The sequence below is a fragment of the Sciurus carolinensis genome, chromosome 4 (genome assembly GCF_902686445.1).
Source record: "Sciurus carolinensis chromosome 4, mSciCar1.2, whole genome shotgun sequence".
NCBI lineage: Eukaryota > Metazoa > Chordata > Mammalia > Rodentia > Sciuridae > Sciurus > Sciurus carolinensis.
In genome coordinates this window covers 134,571,875-134,589,774 of record NC_062216.1, presented here as the reverse complement: position 1 = coordinate 134,589,774, position 17,900 = coordinate 134,571,875, and the positions used below count along the sequence as shown (strand labels likewise).

General features: G+C 33.0%; 1 protein-coding gene across 9 annotated transcripts in view; it reads left to right on the top strand.

Annotated features, from left to right (window-relative positions):
- Osbpl8 (oxysterol binding protein like 8) overlaps nucleotides 1–17,900 on the top strand; it is a 169,020-nt gene that overhangs the window by 112,628 nt on the left and 38,492 nt on the right. For all 9 annotated transcript variants that reach the window (XM_047548759.1, XM_047548758.1, XM_047548755.1 and 6 more), the window contains 3 exons: nucleotides 7,477–7,547; nucleotides 13,253–13,330; nucleotides 15,715–15,816. In XM_047548759.1, coding sequence (XP_047404715.1) covers nucleotides 7,477–7,547; nucleotides 13,253–13,330; nucleotides 15,715–15,816 — 251 coding nt within the window. The remainder of the gene's footprint in view (nucleotides 1–7,476; nucleotides 7,548–13,252; nucleotides 13,331–15,714; nucleotides 15,817–17,900) is intronic.

Below are 17,900 nucleotides of genomic sequence, written 5' to 3'. Positions count from 1 at the left end.
GAGGAAGGAAGGACTGTATAGAGGGGTCGGAGGGGTGGGGGGGAAGGGAAAAAAAAATAACAGAATGAATCAAACATCATCACCCCATGTAAATTTATGATTACACAAATGGTATGCCTATACGCCATGTACAAACAGAGAAACAACATGTATCCCATTTGTTTACAATAAAAAAAAAAAGAATGCACCTAAAAAAAAAAAAAAGAACTGAAAAAAAAAAATAAAATATAAAAACTCAAAAAAAAAAAAAAAGATTCTTAGTTGGCATCTGTTTTCTTTCAGGGGTTGGTAAATGTTGTTTCAGGCCCTTCTAGCTTTTAGGATCTGGATTGAAAAATCTGCTGATATTCTTATTGGTTTCCCCCTGAATGTAATTTGATTCTTTTCTCTCGCGGCCTTTAAAATTCTGTCTTTATTTTGTATGTTAGGTATTTTCATTATAATGTGCCTTGGTGTGGGTCTGTTGTAATTTTGTATATGTGGAGTCCTATAAGCCTCTTGTACTTGGTTTTCCATTTCATTCTTCAGATTTGGGAAATTTTCTGATATTATTTCATTGAATAGATTGTTCATTCCTTTGGTTTGTTTCTCTAAGCCTTCCTCAATCCCAATAATTCTTAAATTTGGCCTTTTCATGATATTGCATAATTCTTGTAGATTCCATTCATGATTTCTTACTATCTTCTCTGTTTGGTCAACTTTGGTTTAAAGATTAAATATTTTTTCTTCAATGTCTGAGGTTCTGTCTTCCAGGTGTTCTGTCCTATTGGGTATGCTTTCTATGGAGTTTTTAACTTGGTTTATTGTTTCCTTCATTTCAAGGATTTCTGTTTGTTTTTTTTTTTTCAATATCTCTAACTCTTTATTGAAATGATCTTTTGATTCCTGTATTTGCTCTTTTGACTGTGGATTGTTGCGATCATTTAATGCCTGCATTTGCTCTTTCATCTCCTCCTTCAATGCCTGCATTTGCTCTTTCATCTCCTCGTTTGCTTCCCTGATTGTTTTAATTATGTACATTCTGAACTGCCTTTCTGACATTTCTTCTGCTGTGCTGTCATTGGGTTTTATTGATATAGTATCTAGGTTTGTTTGGGACATTTTCTTCCCTTGTTTTCTCATATTGGTCAGATGTCAGTGGGATTCCGAGATATTGCATATTTCCTCTATTGGCTTATAGTGTCCCTGTAGATTTCCAGTATATCACCTCCCAGCCTTCAGTAGCCTGAAGTGTTGGAGGAACTTGATAATGCATTGCTTCTAAAGAAAAGTGCCCCTAGCCCGCTACTGGTTCCAGGGCTTGGAGCTGGCTCTGTGCAGAAAGGCTCTCACTGGGTGGTCTGCTCCGAGAAGCTGGCCATGAAAAGACCCTGCCGCCGGAGGGAGCAGGGCTGCTTGGGGAAGTCCCTGGCTGCCCTGTCCTGGTCCCTGAAGCTGCCTCGGGCCGGAGCTTGCTGCTGGCTCTGGAGCTGGTTCTGTGCAGAAAGGCTCTCACTGAGGGGCTTGTTCTGAGAAGCTGGCCGTGTGGAAGGAGCCCGCCACCGGAGGGAGCAAAGCTACCTGGGGAACACTCTAGCTGCCCTGCCCTGCTCTGAGAAGCTGCCCTTGTCCAGGCCTGCCACTCAGGCCGAGCTTCACCTGGTGGGGGAGACTCACCCCGTGGTTCTATTTTAGTCCTAGTCTCTCAATGCCTCCCCTTCTTGAATCCTGGGTTCTGGAGCGACAGGATATGCAGTCACCCTCTAGTCCGCCATCTTGGATCTCGGTAGTTTTTATATGCTGGTCTGTTCTAAGTCTGTTTGAAGTAGGTAAATTCTTAGTAAATATAAATAACTAAGCCTGTTTTTAAAAGAAACAGAAAACCTGAGTAGTCCTAGTAATCATTAAGAAATTGAATTAGAAATCTCCAGAACCAGGTGAACATTGCCAACAAATTTTGCCAAAAATTCACAGAAGAAATAATTTAAATCTTATGCAACTGCATTTAAACACGTGGGACTGAGGTAATGAAGGAACACTAGTATTACTATAACCTTGATATAAAATTCAATCGGAAAAAAGTCTATAATTTTTAATGGTCCTTTTAGTGTATTTTCATAAAGAAGATAATACATGGTGACTAATTTGAATGAAAACCTGAGAATGTAGGATTGACTTAACACTAGAAATTAATGTGGTTCACTACATTCACGGGTTAAAGCAGAAAAATCATATGGTTTTCTCAATAGACATGGGAAAAGTTTTTGATAAATTTCAAATTTTATTCTTTTTAAAGAAAATAATAATTTTTATTTTGTGGTATGGGAATTGAACCCAGGACTTTGCCATGCTGAACAAACTATATCTAGTGCTGATTTATACCCCTAGCCCTTATTTTATTTTCTTTTGAGACAAACTCCTGCATATCTGGGATTACAGGCATGTACCATTGTACTAGCTCAAATTTCAGTCTTGAAAATTCTTAGAACACTAGAAGGAATGAACTTTTTTACAATTTCTCTATCAATATCCTTACCTAAATCATGTGTATATCAATATTCATATGGAAAACATATAGAGAATCAAAATTACACAATGGTGAAACACTGATTGTTTTCCTTTTTGATTAGGAACAAGATAAGAATGCTAATGATCCCCATGTCTAGTCAATATTATACTTAAGGTTCTCAATGAATGAAACAGAATCAAGAACCCAGAAATAAACCTGCATACATAAGAATATTTAACATATGAAAAAATGCTACTGCAAACCAATGAATAAAAGACATTCTTTTCCAGTAAATGGGAAAGGGTCAATTTGCTTTCTAAATGGGAAGAAAGTGAAATTTTACTTCTGTATTACACCATACTCAAATGTTAGTTCCAGGTGGATTATACACCTAAATGTAAACCAAAACTACATTATTGAAAAATTTCTTTATGGACACAGATTTAGGAAAGAATTTCTTGAAACACCAAAGCATTACCCATTAAAGAAAGAGATGGCTAAATTTATCAATAGTAAAATCAAGAGCTCTTTGCAAAAGAAACCATACAGCATATAGAAAGACAAACCACAGAGAGATTTTTGCAACAAATTAAGTTAGGGAAAGATTAATATTGATAATATATATTTTAAAATTCCATATAATTAGTAAGAAAAAGCCAATTTTTTTAAGCATTATAGATCTGAGGGTTCTTCTCAGATATAAAATTAAAATAGCCAGTTAATATTTTAGAAGGTGTTTAATACCATTAATCAGGAATATGCAAATGAAAGCCTCATTGATAAATCACACATCCTCCCTATTGGCAAAAATATTAAAAATTTGTAGCATACTGAGGTTACCATGGATTTCTAGACAGGAGAACTTTTATACATTTAAACAGTTTGAAATCATTAAAATTGAAGATATACTACTATATAACTCAAATTCTGCTTTTAGGTCTAAACCTTAGAGAAACTCATGAATATGTCTACTGTGTTATATTTTCAAGAATATTCAGCACTGTTTTCAATAAAAATGGAAAAACTAGCAACAACCCAAGTGTCTATTAATGGAAGAATGGATAAATAGTAGTATAGCTACGTAATGTGATTGTATTAGCAGTGAAAAGAATGAAATACCTGCTGTGACATGCTAGCAAATAACTGCAAAAGCCATGATATTTTTGAGAAAGAGAATGGATTGTGATCAAGAATTGATCTGGAGAAGATCTTATGGAATATTAGCAATTCTCTATTTCTTGATTTAGGTAATGGTTATATAAGTATTCCTTCTTTTTGTCTAATTATACATTTATGTTTCATTAATTTTTCTAAAGCTGTGCTATATTTTCAATTAAAAAAGCTTTGGAAGTAAAAATGGAGTTCTTTTTTTTTCGAGGGGTGGGGTACCAGGGATTGAATTCAGGGGCACTCAAGCACTGATCCACATCCTCAGTCCTATTTTATATTATATTTAGAGACAGGGTCTCCCTGAATTGCTTAGTGCCTTGCTTTTGCTGAGGCTGGCTTTGAATTCACGATCTTCCTGTCTCAGCCTCCCAAGCCACTGGGATTACAGGTGTGAGCCACTGTGCCCAGCTTGGAGTTCATTTTTATTAAATTTTTTATCAATTGGTAATTTTTTTTAATTTGAAAAGATAATATCGAGACCGTTCTTTTTTCAGTCAAGTATGCAATATGAACATGGAAACAAAGAATTGGCATATATTGCAGTAAATATTGAAGTACAAATATGTGTGAAGTGTGATATGTCTCAGAGAATGGAAAGCTGACTATGCATACATAATCAAGCAGGACCTTCCAGAAGCGACTTTGGGTTCTGAGAGGCATCATGACATTGTGGAAACAGCGTGAATTTTAAAGTTAGACCTAAGTTTAATCAGCTCTGCTACTGTCACTTGTTGACATTAGTCAGTTTACTTAATTTCTGGGAACTTTAGGTTTTTCGTTTTTGTGTTTTCCAGCTATATAACATGGTTTTTTTTTTTTTTATGTGCTGTTATTGTAAAGATTAGAAGAAAGAGGCTGGGGATATAGTTTAGCCTGGCATACACAAGGCCCTGGTTTCAATCCCCAATACTGCAAAAGGGGTTGTGGGGAAGATAAGAAAAAAGTTTAAGGAAGGCATCTAGCATAGTAGCTTATAAGAGTTCGCACAAGCGGATATTGGCTACTATTATTAATTATCACTAGTTATAAGTTATACTTATTAATAAATTAATCAGGATTTAGCCAGGTGCAGAATAAGTTAAAGGGATATAAACTAAGTAGGAATGAATGTCAAAGCACAGAAAGTTTAACTAGAAGATTAGGGAAGGGTATGTTTTTTATGTTTATTTTTTTATTTGTGCTTAACTTACATATGGTTAAGTGTGTAGCTTTTAAAATTTTCATAGACATGTATAACTACTTACGTAGACATGTATAACTACTTACAGATCCTCCGAAAGTTCCCTCATGTCCCTTCCAGTCAGTACCTTTTACAAAGATAAACGTCTTTTTCTATGCTACAGATTAAGGTTGTGAATGGAATCATGGTTCTTTTTTTTTTTTTTTTGATGGTGATAAGTGGCTTCTTTCACTCAATGTTATGTCTGATGTTTTTTTCTTCTTCATTACTGTGTAATACCCTATTGTGTGAACATACTGTAATGTATTCATTTATTCTATTATTAATAACCAGTTTATTAATTAAAACAGTTTATTATTAAAACAGTTTCAGAGTTTGACTAGTATGAAAAAAAGCAGTGGTTAACCTTCTTGTACTTCTCTCTTGATGGACATATGCACTAATTTCTGTTGGATATATCTAAGATTTGAATTCCTATGTATTAAAATTTTATATGAACATTCAGCTTTAGTAGATTCTGTCAATTTTCTAGAATGATTATGCTACCTTATATTCCTACCATTTATGAGTAGGGTTCCAGGTACTCCACATTCTCATCCATACTTGAATAGTTTTAGACCTTTCAATTTTAACCATCTTGATAGGATTGTGGTTTCTATCTCATTTGTGGGAATGGGGAGAATACAAAAAAAGAATTTGTTACCCCAAATCAGTGTAAGTAAACTTGGCGAAACTTGTAATCTGAAACTGTTCTTCATTGTTGATAGTGTTTAATAATAGAGACTTCAGGATTTTGTCTACAAATGTAACTATTTTGAAGGAGTAAAGTAATACTTTAAAATAATTTTAAACTAATTCTGAATTCTTATACATGGTTGAAAATGAAAAAAAGCTCAAGAAATATTTTAACAGTTCCTTTGGCTTCTATTAAATGTATTTTCATGACCAGACTTGGATATTTTAAGAAGCATTTTGTTTTACCCATCTGTAATTAAAATAACTTGGAAGTCATCAGAACCTGATTTTAAGATAGTCATGATTTGCAGGTTTAAGGTATATAGACTTTTAGAATGAGATTCATTTATTGAGTTTCACAGATAATATGTAATCTAGGTTTATGGGTGTCCTTTTCCAACATCTGAAGCTTTCTGTAGACATATTTGTACTTTTAAAAAGTTTATTCTGACTTACAACTTTGTTTTCATTTGTTGTTCTGTTTTTTAAAAATTTGTGAACTGGACACAGCGGTGCATCCATGCCTATAATCCCAGCAACTCAGAAGGCTAAGGCCAGGGTCTAGGCTAGTCCCAGCAATTTAGCAAGATCCTGTGTCCAAAAAAAAAATGAATGTAGCTCAGTGGTAAAGCACCCCTGGGTTCAATTCCTATTACCAAAAATAAAAAAAGAAATAAAAGAAAGGAATAATATGTGAATATAGATAAGTGAACTAGGCATTTTTCTTAATCTAATAAATGGATTGATCTAGAGTCAGGTGAAACTAAGATAACAGTAGAGTAATTGAAGTATGTTTCTGTGAGACTTTTTTTTTCATTTACAATGTATTTAAAGAAAACCTGTGTTCTCTTGCATATATGTTTAGATCTTGGAAGTAACTTAATGTTAGTCATTAGTATTAAAAATTACTTGTTGTTTATTGCTTTGAGTAAATATTTTAAAATTTTTTAATTGAATTATGTAACTTTTTGGTTTACCTTATACTAAATTTTCAAATTTCTTTTGAGTTTTCATTTAAAATTCCATGTTACATTTATGGAAGTTTTTTCCCCTTAGTGTTATAATTGAGTTATCCTTCTTTCCAGAGGAGAGGGGGAAAGGCTCCTTTTCATACTATAGAAGTAATTCGGTAAAACATCTGAATTAAGAAAAATAATGGATGTTTTTAGCTACTATGAATCATATAGAAACAATAACTGGTATTGTTATGCTGGAAATAATTTTGAAATGTTTCAAGTACTAGTACTATAATTCAACATTTATTTTTTAATATAGACTTCTTTGGAACTAGAATAAATAGTCATAGGGAGAAGTTAATGTTACCTGTTCTCAAAAATAGAATTAATTTCATTAAAATATGTTCTGGGTTTTTTTATGCTTGTCATACAATTTTCAGTATTAACATTTCTTATTCGAGCTCTCTGTGTGGGAGTGTTCATCCTGCCTCAGCCTTTCAAGAAGCTGGGAGTGCAGGCTATTGTACTCAGTTTAAATTTTAAAAAATACATAAATTTATTCCTTAATCCAGATTTATATCCCAGTCTTCTTTTATTTTTATATTTTTCCTGTTTGACAAGAGATGTGAAAAGTATATTGGGTTGATTCTTTCAGTTTAGAATTCTTTGTTAGAAACTGGCACACTAAAATAAAAGCTGTATTTTATGTAAAGTGCTCTAGGAGTACAGAAAAGAGCTATTTAGCTTAATGTTGGTGGGTTTAAGGAAATATTTCATTGCTGCTCTGAACCTGAATTAATTTATATGTACAGTTTAGGCTTCCTTTACTGATGTTATAAAAGATAATGTACATTTGAAATTGAATGACACATATATATATATATTTAGTATTAATGACTATATTCCAAAAGTATTAATACTGAGATATTGACAATTTTTCACCAAAGGTTTTGAAAGAGGGAAGGAAGATAATTCTCAAAATAAAGATGAATCTTCACTTTCTATGTCAAAGAGCAAGGTAAGCATATTGTTATTCCCAAATATATGATTATGACATTTTTATAATATAAGGGAACTTCAACTAAAATCCTGTGAAACTTTTATGAGATTTTTTGTGTTGGTATGTCTAAGCCATATAGTATATATGAAAAAAATAATATTGTACTGGGTTTGAATTAAGCACTGTTGGTTAATTGAAAATAGAGCTGATTGGTAACTGTATTCTCTCCAGAGTAATATTTTTTCTCTGGTATGAGTAGTACAACAGTACTTCTCAAACTGGAGACTGAGGGTTCCATTCAGAGATAGTCTCAGCGTTATTGTCTTTAAAAAAAATTCTTTAGTGTTCTGAGTTCATTTACATGAGTGTATATATATGTATAGGTATGTATACACATACACACACACACACACACACACACACACACATACACACGCACACACATATTGTTTTCCCCAGTTAACAGCCAACAATCTTAATGTTAATACCTTACAATAAAAATATATTTTCTTAAAATATGGCAGTTTCCTAAATCGTTATTTCTCAAACTAAGATATTCATATATATATATTCTTAGGTCTATTGGGAATTTTTTTCTTAAAGAGTACATACTCAAATTTGATAAACACTGTAATGATGGTTTCCTTGTGGATTTGCAGTTCATTAAAGTTTCTAAAATTTTTCAAGGAACTTGACATTTTATTGTTCTTTCTGATTAGATTTAGTAGTAGCAGGAACAGCTTTTATATTCTGGAATCAAACTTTAGTGACTGTAAGAAACCTATTTCATAAGCCAGTGAATTCTCTGCTGTTCTTAGCAGCAGGTTTTGCTCTTACTACCCTGTATTTTTGGTTCTTATTCTTGGGAGTGGTTGAGAGGATTGCACAATATATTTTTATGTATGATTTTATGTAAATGTTATTCACACTCTTCAAGTATTCATTACAAAAAGTCAATCTTGTGTGTAAAATATTTAGGATGGAATTTAACACTACATTGTATTTATGTAACATTCATGAGAACTGCCATGATCAAATACAAAAGATTTCTTTTCCTATCCATTGCTAGGTTCATGACTGAGACCCCTTTAACAAAAGACAGACAAGAGAGAAGTGTAAAACTTTAACTTAAATTCTGTGTAATACAGGAACTTTCAGAAATGAAAACCCACAGACACGCAGAAATCTGTGTTTTGGGTTTGATGAAGAGTGTATGGTCATATAAAAGTATGATTAAACAAAGAAGGTTCTGATCTAGCGGCAGCAAACTGGGGAAACTCAGTAAGGCTGTTTTTTCAGATTCTTCTTGGTGTCTGTGTGTCTTTAGATCGTTTCTTCTGATCATAGGGAGAGCATCTGCTTCAGAGGAAAAAGGCAAGAGCAGGTTAGAGAGGAACTTTCCGGCTTCTACAGTTTTCTGTTTCCTTCATGTTAAATATGCACTATGCCAAGATGCATCTTTTGGGGTACTGTGGTCTGAGCCCTATCAGTCATTTTACATGATCTGTGTAATTAAAGAAAATGAAAGAAGAAATCATGTGTTTTAGTTACCACAGCTAGAAGTACAATGGAATTTATAGCATTTTTAAAAACTTTATTTTCAAGCAATTAATTCCTAAATTGGTGAATTTATATGGCTAGTGGTGACCATGTAAAACAGTTCAGATATAGAACATCTATCATTTAGGAAATTCTACTGAATAGTACTGCTTTTATATCAAAAGAGAATTTCAGTCTTTATCCTAGTCCATTATCTGAGTTTTTAGGTGCTAACTACAATGATATTAATAACTACTTTTTGTTGAGCAATGCCATTTTAACTCATAACTATACTAGTAGACGGGTTTTATTGGCCCCATTTTATAAATGAGCTAGCTAAAGCTCAGAGAAATTAAGTACCTCTCAGGGTCAAAGCAACCACTAAGTGGTAAAACTAGAATTCAGAGTGGCTTCAGTTTTCTCATCCATGAAGAGGAGATATGGTCTACCTTTCAGATTATAATGTGGAAAGTCCCTGGCAAAGTACGTGGTCAACAATTGGTATTTAAGAATTCATTCTCTTATTCTGAATAAAGGTTTACAGTCAATCAATAAGATTCTTAGCATGGTAACTACTTGGTATGAGTAAAATTGCACTCATTTTGTCACTTTTCAAGAGCTGAAACTTACTAATTGTCTCCTTAGATTTAATCTTAGTTTATCCTGGAGATCTATAGTAGGTAGTTTGTTCCTAAATATTTTTAAAATGTGTAACTCACTCTTGTTTTTCATAACAACTGTAAAATTTATACATTTATCACTGAACCTCATTTTCATGGCATTCTGAAGATTTTTATTTGTACCTAAGTAATTTTGGGTAGCAAAATTTTGCAGTTTTTCTCATGATCTGTAAAACTGAGATCATGAAACAATTTTAACTTTATGCTTTTATGAACCTGATGCAGAAAGTATCAATACTGTCATTTTGGTTGAAGGATCTGGGTTTTAGTGTTATTTCTTAAAATGCATAAGAATGGTAAGCACAATGAAATATACCCTCCTCATCCTCAAAACATTTTTTAAATGAAGGCAATTCCTTTTTCTCATGTGTCTTTGCCTAGGTCTTTTCATCATATGAATGAGTGCATTGAAAAATTAGTTAATCAGATTATCCCAAAGTATCATTTTAAAATAAATTTTTAATTGTCTGTCTCGATGAAAGTAAGGGCCCAGCATAATGAAAGTATCTAGTGAGATAAAAGGAATCCTGTTACAAGGATAAAGGACTTATGAGCCCAGCTCTTTTAACTTGAGCCTCCAACCATTTATCTACTTGCATGGAGGTGTCCTAAATCATCTATTACTTACTTTAAAAAAATATCTTAACCTGGATATTAAAAAATCATTCCAGTCTAAAATATCTTTGTAATCACAGTAACTAATCATTGTTATTCCTTATATCTGTAGTATTTTATAGTTTCCAGGGGAAATTATAAGAACTTTCATATATTAAGACCTTGTTTATCTAAAGATCAGTTGTTTTATATAGCATCTGCAATCTAGAGTGTAGTTAACTTGAATGAAGCACAGCATACACCAAGGACTGCATTAAAAGCTTTGTGCATGGTACTTCATTTAACCCTTAAAGCAGTCCTATGGACCAGTTGTAGTATCCTCATTTTATATGAGGGAACTGAAACTGAAGAGATTAAAGAACTTCTTAAAGTCACATAACTTATAAGGGGACAACGGTTAAAAGAGGTAGAAAAAAAAAAGAAGTAAAAAATACAACATGCTACATCTTATAAGTCCATTTAATATAGAGATAAAAAGTATTATACATTAAACCCTGTGGGCATCATTAAGGTAGTGGTCTGTAAAGGTTATGAAGAAAGGGAAGCTTAGTTTAGTAAAATATCTTCAACAGTAATGTTTTTTGGATTTTGGTTTGTTAAAGGTGGGTTAATTCAGAAAATGAGGTTGTTATATATGGATGGTAGAACTTGGTCACTGGTTCATTATTTTATCAGAACTGGACTGTACAGTATAGCAGAGACTCCTGTAGGTCTGTGTACTCTGATTTACTGTGCTCCTGTGACAACCTTCTGGCCTGCTTGTTCCTGTTGTCATGGAATCTTTTAGTAATAACCATGTTAGTTCTCTTCATTTGTAGTTGTTGGGGAAACATTTCCTCTTGTTCATAGTCTTGCATTTGAGTCTGGTTGAGATATAGTATGAATAGTTTTAAAAGGTGAGAAATCAATATAGTGCAATTACAAGAGTATGAGACTAGGGATTAGACCAGAGCACAAATTCGTGCTTGTCTATTGGTGGCAGTATGAGTTTGGGAAGATATTTAATCTGTTGGTCTTAGTTTCCTCTTTTGTAAAAGGGGGCATACTACTACTATCTCATGGGGTTGCTTTTGAGTATTAAATGAAGTAATACATAGAAAAGTGTTTAAGATAGTGTTTGGTAAATAGTAAACAACCATTAACTTTCATTAACTTTTAAGGTAATCTTCATTTAGAGCCAATTAAGAACTACATTACAGTACACATCATTTTCTTATTAAATTGCGGGAAATTAAATATCATGAACATTTTAAGCCATCATATTCCTCTGACAGCAGCCATACCATCTTTGGGTTCCCAGGGCCAGCATGAAGACAGAGACCTGCTTTAGCTGGAGGAATTTGTAATATGGTTTGGTGTCACAGGGCATGCCATCATCATCATGGTGATAAGCAATGTGATGTTTCAAGCCCAGTTCTTAAATCAGTACCTTTAACAAAAGTTTAACCAGGTTGGTCCCCCACTTCTACATTGAGAATTATTTGTAGTTTCCTTTTAGTGTGTTAGTTACTCCTACCATCACTGTAGCCCATATTTTATATCAAGCAGCAGGCATTTTTAGCAGAAATGAGAGAAATACCTATTCTCACATCATTCCAATTTATACATTGTGTAAATACCAATATTCTTTAGATCTACTTCTTCCTACCTATACAATGAACCTAACTTGTTTTAATGTCTTAAATTTGCTTCTAGGCTTTTAGTTTATATTTCATATTTTTATTTAATTTTTATTTTATTAGTGTCACTGTCATTTTTCATTTTATTAGTTGATCAAATATTGAGTCCTTCCTTTTCTTCAGATGATGCACTGAATGTCATTGATGAGTAAACATGGTGCCTGCCTTAATGGGTCTTAATTGGATGAGAGTTTGCATCCAAAGGTTGTCTTCCTTGATTTTGTCTGGTGATATGTCATTTGAAAACCACTATTTGGATTAAGTCCCTTATAATTTCTTGGCTCCACTAGTATTTTAAAGAAGGTACTTGTACCTTCTTATATGCCTAACAATAGGTAAAAATAAACATTATAGGACATGAAAGGAAGATATTTCATTCTGTTGTTCCAAGATTTATAGACATAGCTTTTAGGTTTATGCTTTCCTACTCTGGTTAAAGAGTCGTGGCACTGGATTAGGAGTTTCAAGTTCTGATCACCGCTATGTTAATGAATGATGAGTTTGAAAAAGCAATCTCCCTGAACCTCTCTTTCATAACTTGTAAGACAAAGATAAAACTACCTCTTATGCCCATTTTTCAAGGTTATTATGAAGATTATGTAAGAATGTGAAATATAAAATGAAAGTCTGGAAGCAAATTTAAGACATTACTAACAATCTAGGTCCCTGGATAGCTAGGAAGAAGTAGACCCTAGAAATATTGATGTGTGAACACTGTCTGAATTAGAGTGGTCTAATACTAGTTTCTGAAGATTGTATTCTTCTCACTGGAGGAAGAGTAGAAATAGGGCAGTGTATGCAGCTTCGTGATAAAATATTCATGTTTTTTTTTTAATTTAGAATATTTCAGTTATTAAAAAAAGAACATTGCTTTGGCTTCTTTTATACTAAGAATAATTAAACAATTGTGTGTGTTCTTAGAAATGTTCTGAAATATAGAATGGAAAAAATTTGGAAATGATCTTATTTAGTTTCACATTGCAGATTAATTTTTGACAAGGTTTTACTTTTGAGTATTTGTAAGTTTAACATGGTTTTATAAAAAACACAAATACTATATAGGGAAAGCCAGTATTTGAAAATCTACATTTATTTAAATCATAGCAGTAAATGGGAAGAATGTGAGAAGCATAACTTTAAGTTTTATATGACGTATATATTAAATGAAGATTTAACTATTTTTCTACTTTTCATTTCTGTGTGATTTCAGTCTGAATCTAAACTTTATAATGGCTCAGAAAAGGACAGTTCAACTTCAAGCAAACTCACAAAAAAAGAATCTCTTAAGGTTAGTTCCCATAATTATTTCTGGAAAAAAACTTACATTATGCTTTGTGTGTGCTTTTTTTTTTTTACACTTTTTTTAATTTAAATTTTTTTTATTTTTACAGACTGCATTTTGATTTATTGTACACAAATGGGGTATATCTTTTCATTTCTATGGTTGTACACAGTGTAGATTCATACCATTCATGTAATCATACATATACATAGGGTAATACTGTCTCATTCCTTCCCCCACCCATCTTGCCCCATTTTCCTCTACACCATCCAAAGTTCCTTCATTCTTCTCCCCCGATCCTGCCACCCCCCTCATTATGTATGGTCATCTACTTATCAAAGAAAACATTCAGCCTTTGGTTTTTTGGCTTGGTCTATTTCACTTAGCATGATATTTTCCAGCTTCATCCATTTACCAGCAAATCTCATAATTTTATTTTTCTTTATGGCTGAATAATATTTCATCATGTATATATACCACAGTTTCTTTATCTAATCATCAATTGAGGGGCATCTTGGTTGGTTCCACAATCTGGCTATTGTGAATTGAGCTGCTATGAACATTGATGTGGCTGCATCACTATAGTATGCTGATTTTAAGTCCTTTGGGTATAAACCGAGGAGTGGGATAGTGTGTGCTTTTGAAAGCAAGCTATTAAAAAATATTTATGTGCATTCCTAAAAGAATTTAAAATGGCAAATGGACAGGCACACATAGAAAATGTTATTATTTGTATGGTCATGGAAGTCAGGTGATGAGACTTCTTGATAATTGTCCAGAGCAGCCTGCTTTAAGGACTTGGTATCTCTTCACAGGTATAACAGAACTGAGTGGGTATATCATTTTGTTGTGAAACACCTGTTAGGAATCTCTGGTACCCATGAAATTGCTAACTGTAATTTGGTCATAGGCTAAATTTGACACACAGGTGGATATATTTGGCTTGACCTATATAATATTTTAAAATTTTGTGCCAACAATTAAAAGTCTAGATTTCTACTTTCTCTTAAGAAACATGTAATGTTAGACCTGCCTTGCTGAATGGCCATAGTACCTGGAGTTTAAGGAACACATGCTTTCAACTGGTTCTTGTCCTTGTCTAATCTGTTTTACCCATTTGTGTTCCATGCCTTGTCCTGTATGCATTTACATTTGCAATCTAATTAAATCTGTTAATTCAGATATGCATATATAAAAAAGACCAAAAGTCTAATGCTTTGGAGGTATAGAATTATTAAATTTTATTCAGCATATGTAGTCTCTTTCCATTAAATAGAACTTTTCTGGTGGAAAATTTTATATTGTAATTTAAAAAAAATATAGTATAATGTGTAATAGGTTTGTCATTACTCTTCCTACATCCAAATAACAAGAAAGCAATAAGACTGCATTAATTCACTGTTGCTTTTCTACATTATTTCATAAGCAACTTAATTATGAAGGTAAATCTTTGATCTTTTCAATGAGTTAATTTCATCCATGGTTTTTTTGATTGCTTATATCTTAGATTTTAGTATTAAGAAAGAGAGCAAGGCTTCATTTGCAAATGATTGCACCATTGTTTCTAATAAACAAAAACTAGTAGCAAAGTAGATTACTTTCCTTAAGAGAATTCATTAAAAAAAATGGTGCAATATAGCCTAGAAGTAAACAACATAGCTTTGAGAGCCAGTCTGCCTCTTAATCCTGATTCCATAATTTCCTGCATTCCTGGGTAAGCTATTCTCTTTGCCTCAGTTTTTTTCATTTGCACAATAAGATTAACAATAGTTCTACTTCAGAAAGTTACTGTGAGGTTTAAATAAGGTCTTTGTTAATACAGGTGAAGAAGATCTTGACTGGTTCACAGATTGCCATCAATGTTAGCTCTCTCATTATTTTATTCCTACTAGGAATCCTGTGGAAGAATTAAAAGAATAAGGTAGCCATGCAGTCTCCAAAAGAACATCGAATGGGAGAAATTTTTTTATGTGTTACAAAAAAAAAAAAAAAGAACCACAAAAGTTATGTATTTCTATAGATGGTGTACATAGAAAAAGTCTGAAAGCATGGTTTCCAGAAAGTTAACTGGGGCCTGTTCTGGGGATTGGAATAAGATGGAATGTAATAAAGGTTTTAGGTTGGTGCTGTTTGAAATTTTTGCCATGAGATTGTATTCATGTATGGTTTAATTAAAAAAAGATAAAATTATTTTAAAAGCTATAGAAAACTGAACTAGTAATTGGAAAAACTAGTTTTATGCAATGTAGGTTATCTAAAAATTCCTCCAGATGTAAGTTTTTTATGCTAACAAGGTTTATAAGTTTATAGACTACATTTTCTAGACCTAAAAACTTGGAAAAAAGTGTTTCTATTGAGTTTTAAATTTTTCTATTACTTATATAAAATAGGTGCAAAAGAAAAATTACCGAGAAGAAAAGAAAAGAGCCACAAAGGAGTTGCTCAGTACCATCACAGATCCTTCTGTTATTGTTATGGCTGACTGGTTAAAGGTCAGTGAGTTTGCATCTTGAGTTCTGCTTACTGGATGTTTACCTACTAGATTGGAAAAGCCCAGAGTGTACTGAAAGCCCAAAAACACTTGCTAGGTGATCCTTGTTCATTGGCGAGGAAGCTATTAAGTGTATCTCAGAGGTTCTATGTTCTAGTCTTAATGGGGAGAAGGAACTTCCATGTCTCTCTTAATAATAGCATCAAATATGTATAACTTTTTTTATAAAAGACTTTGATTTGTGTGATATTATGTTTGCTTAATACTATACATTTTAAAAATATTTTGCTTTCTGTTCAAATTATTATTATTGTATACTTGGCATATATTGAGGAAAAAAGAGGCAAAGTTAATATAAAAGTTACCATTTGAAAAGTATTAATTAGACATACATATTGCTACTTCCATATGCTATTCTTTTGACCTTTGGTTATTTTTATTTTTATTTCCTTTTCTCTCATCTCAGTCACTCTACCCTCTTCCTCATTTTTATCTGAGGGATATCTGGTAAGAATCTTTCAAACTACTCTTTGTAGGGCTGGGGATATCTCAATGGTAGAGTGCTTATCTAGCATGCATGAGACCCTGGGTTCAATCCCCAGCACTGCAAAAAAATTAAAAAAAAAAAAGAATAAAGTCATAAGAATATAATTCCCACAAAGTTATTTTACCTAGCAGTACCTAGCATTTACCACATCCTGGAAGACTTTCCACTTTGCTCAAGAGTTGGTAAGACCTCCAATCTAATAACCCTTATGAACCCTGTTACGGATGTTCTCACTGAAATGGGAATCTAATGATAGTTTCCCTGACAATTCAAGCAATCCTAAGATTGTATTCAATCTTATGCTGAAAACACCTTCTGACTCATTTTGACTCTACTTAGAAATATTTTAACTCCATATCTCACTCCTCACCCCCAGTCAAGCCTGTCTTAAGTCCCCAACACATTTACTAGCTTTTTAAAACCTGCATTCTAGTAATTTGTCCTCTGTGACATATTGTCATCTCCACCATTCAGAATTTTATCTCAGGGTAATTCTTTTCTTTTTGCTTTTCTTGTCTTACCATCTCTTTTACGTGTATACCTAACTTTTTCTTAGAAATTTTCACTTTTCTTATACCTTGCTCCAAACTCCCCTTTCTAAAGTTAACTGTGGTATACCTATTTAGGGGATAGAAAACCCTACATTTATTTCATAATTTGTGAGTAGCTTGATAGAACAGATGCTTTACAGTAAATAAAAGTGAGGATAATTCCTATTTTTAATCTAAATTTTAATGTTATTTTCAGTATTGTGCATTCAGTAAGTTGCCTAGAAACAATTTTAATAGATTTTTGGAAATAGTGATTGAAAAGAAGTAGTCATAGACTTATTAACTTAGCATTAAACAATAGGATGAGAAAAATTTTATGAGAAGATTCATGTTACTTGTGTTTTAAAATTTCCTCCAAAAAATTTACTTATCTTGCTTTATGTAATCACTAAAAACAAAGTAATTTAGGCAAGGCACTATAAGGGGCAAGGAGAGGTTCTTTCTCATTTCTACCATTCATCAACTAGAGAATGCCTGGTGTGTGCCAGCAATGTTTTCAGCATTGTTGATGTGGTGGTTAAGAGGGAAAAGGTAGAAAAGGCAAAATAACCATTTATTCACATAAAATTACAGCTTTATAAATGCTACAAAAAGAACTGCAGTACTAGAGAAGTATATTTTAATGGCTCCTGATTGGGAAGCTCTTCTACTTGGTACATTTTCTTTAAACTGTTGAACTATTCTACTGAAACTTCAGTTGCTGCTAGACACAGTGGCACATGCCTACAATCCCAGCTGCTCCAGAGGCTGAGGCAGGGGGCTTGCAATTTCAAGGTCAGTCTCAGCAACTTATGGAGATCCTGTCTCAAAAGACCTTGGGGGTGTATAGAGTTGCCCAGGATGTTCATCCTGGGTTTGTTCCCCAGCATCCCCCTCTCCTTAAGGTCCTTACCAGTAGGAACCATGTCATTTCACATTTATATTCAGTGCTTGCCATGTGGTATCTTTTTAAAGAAATATAAAAAATGTACATGCTAAGGAAACTTT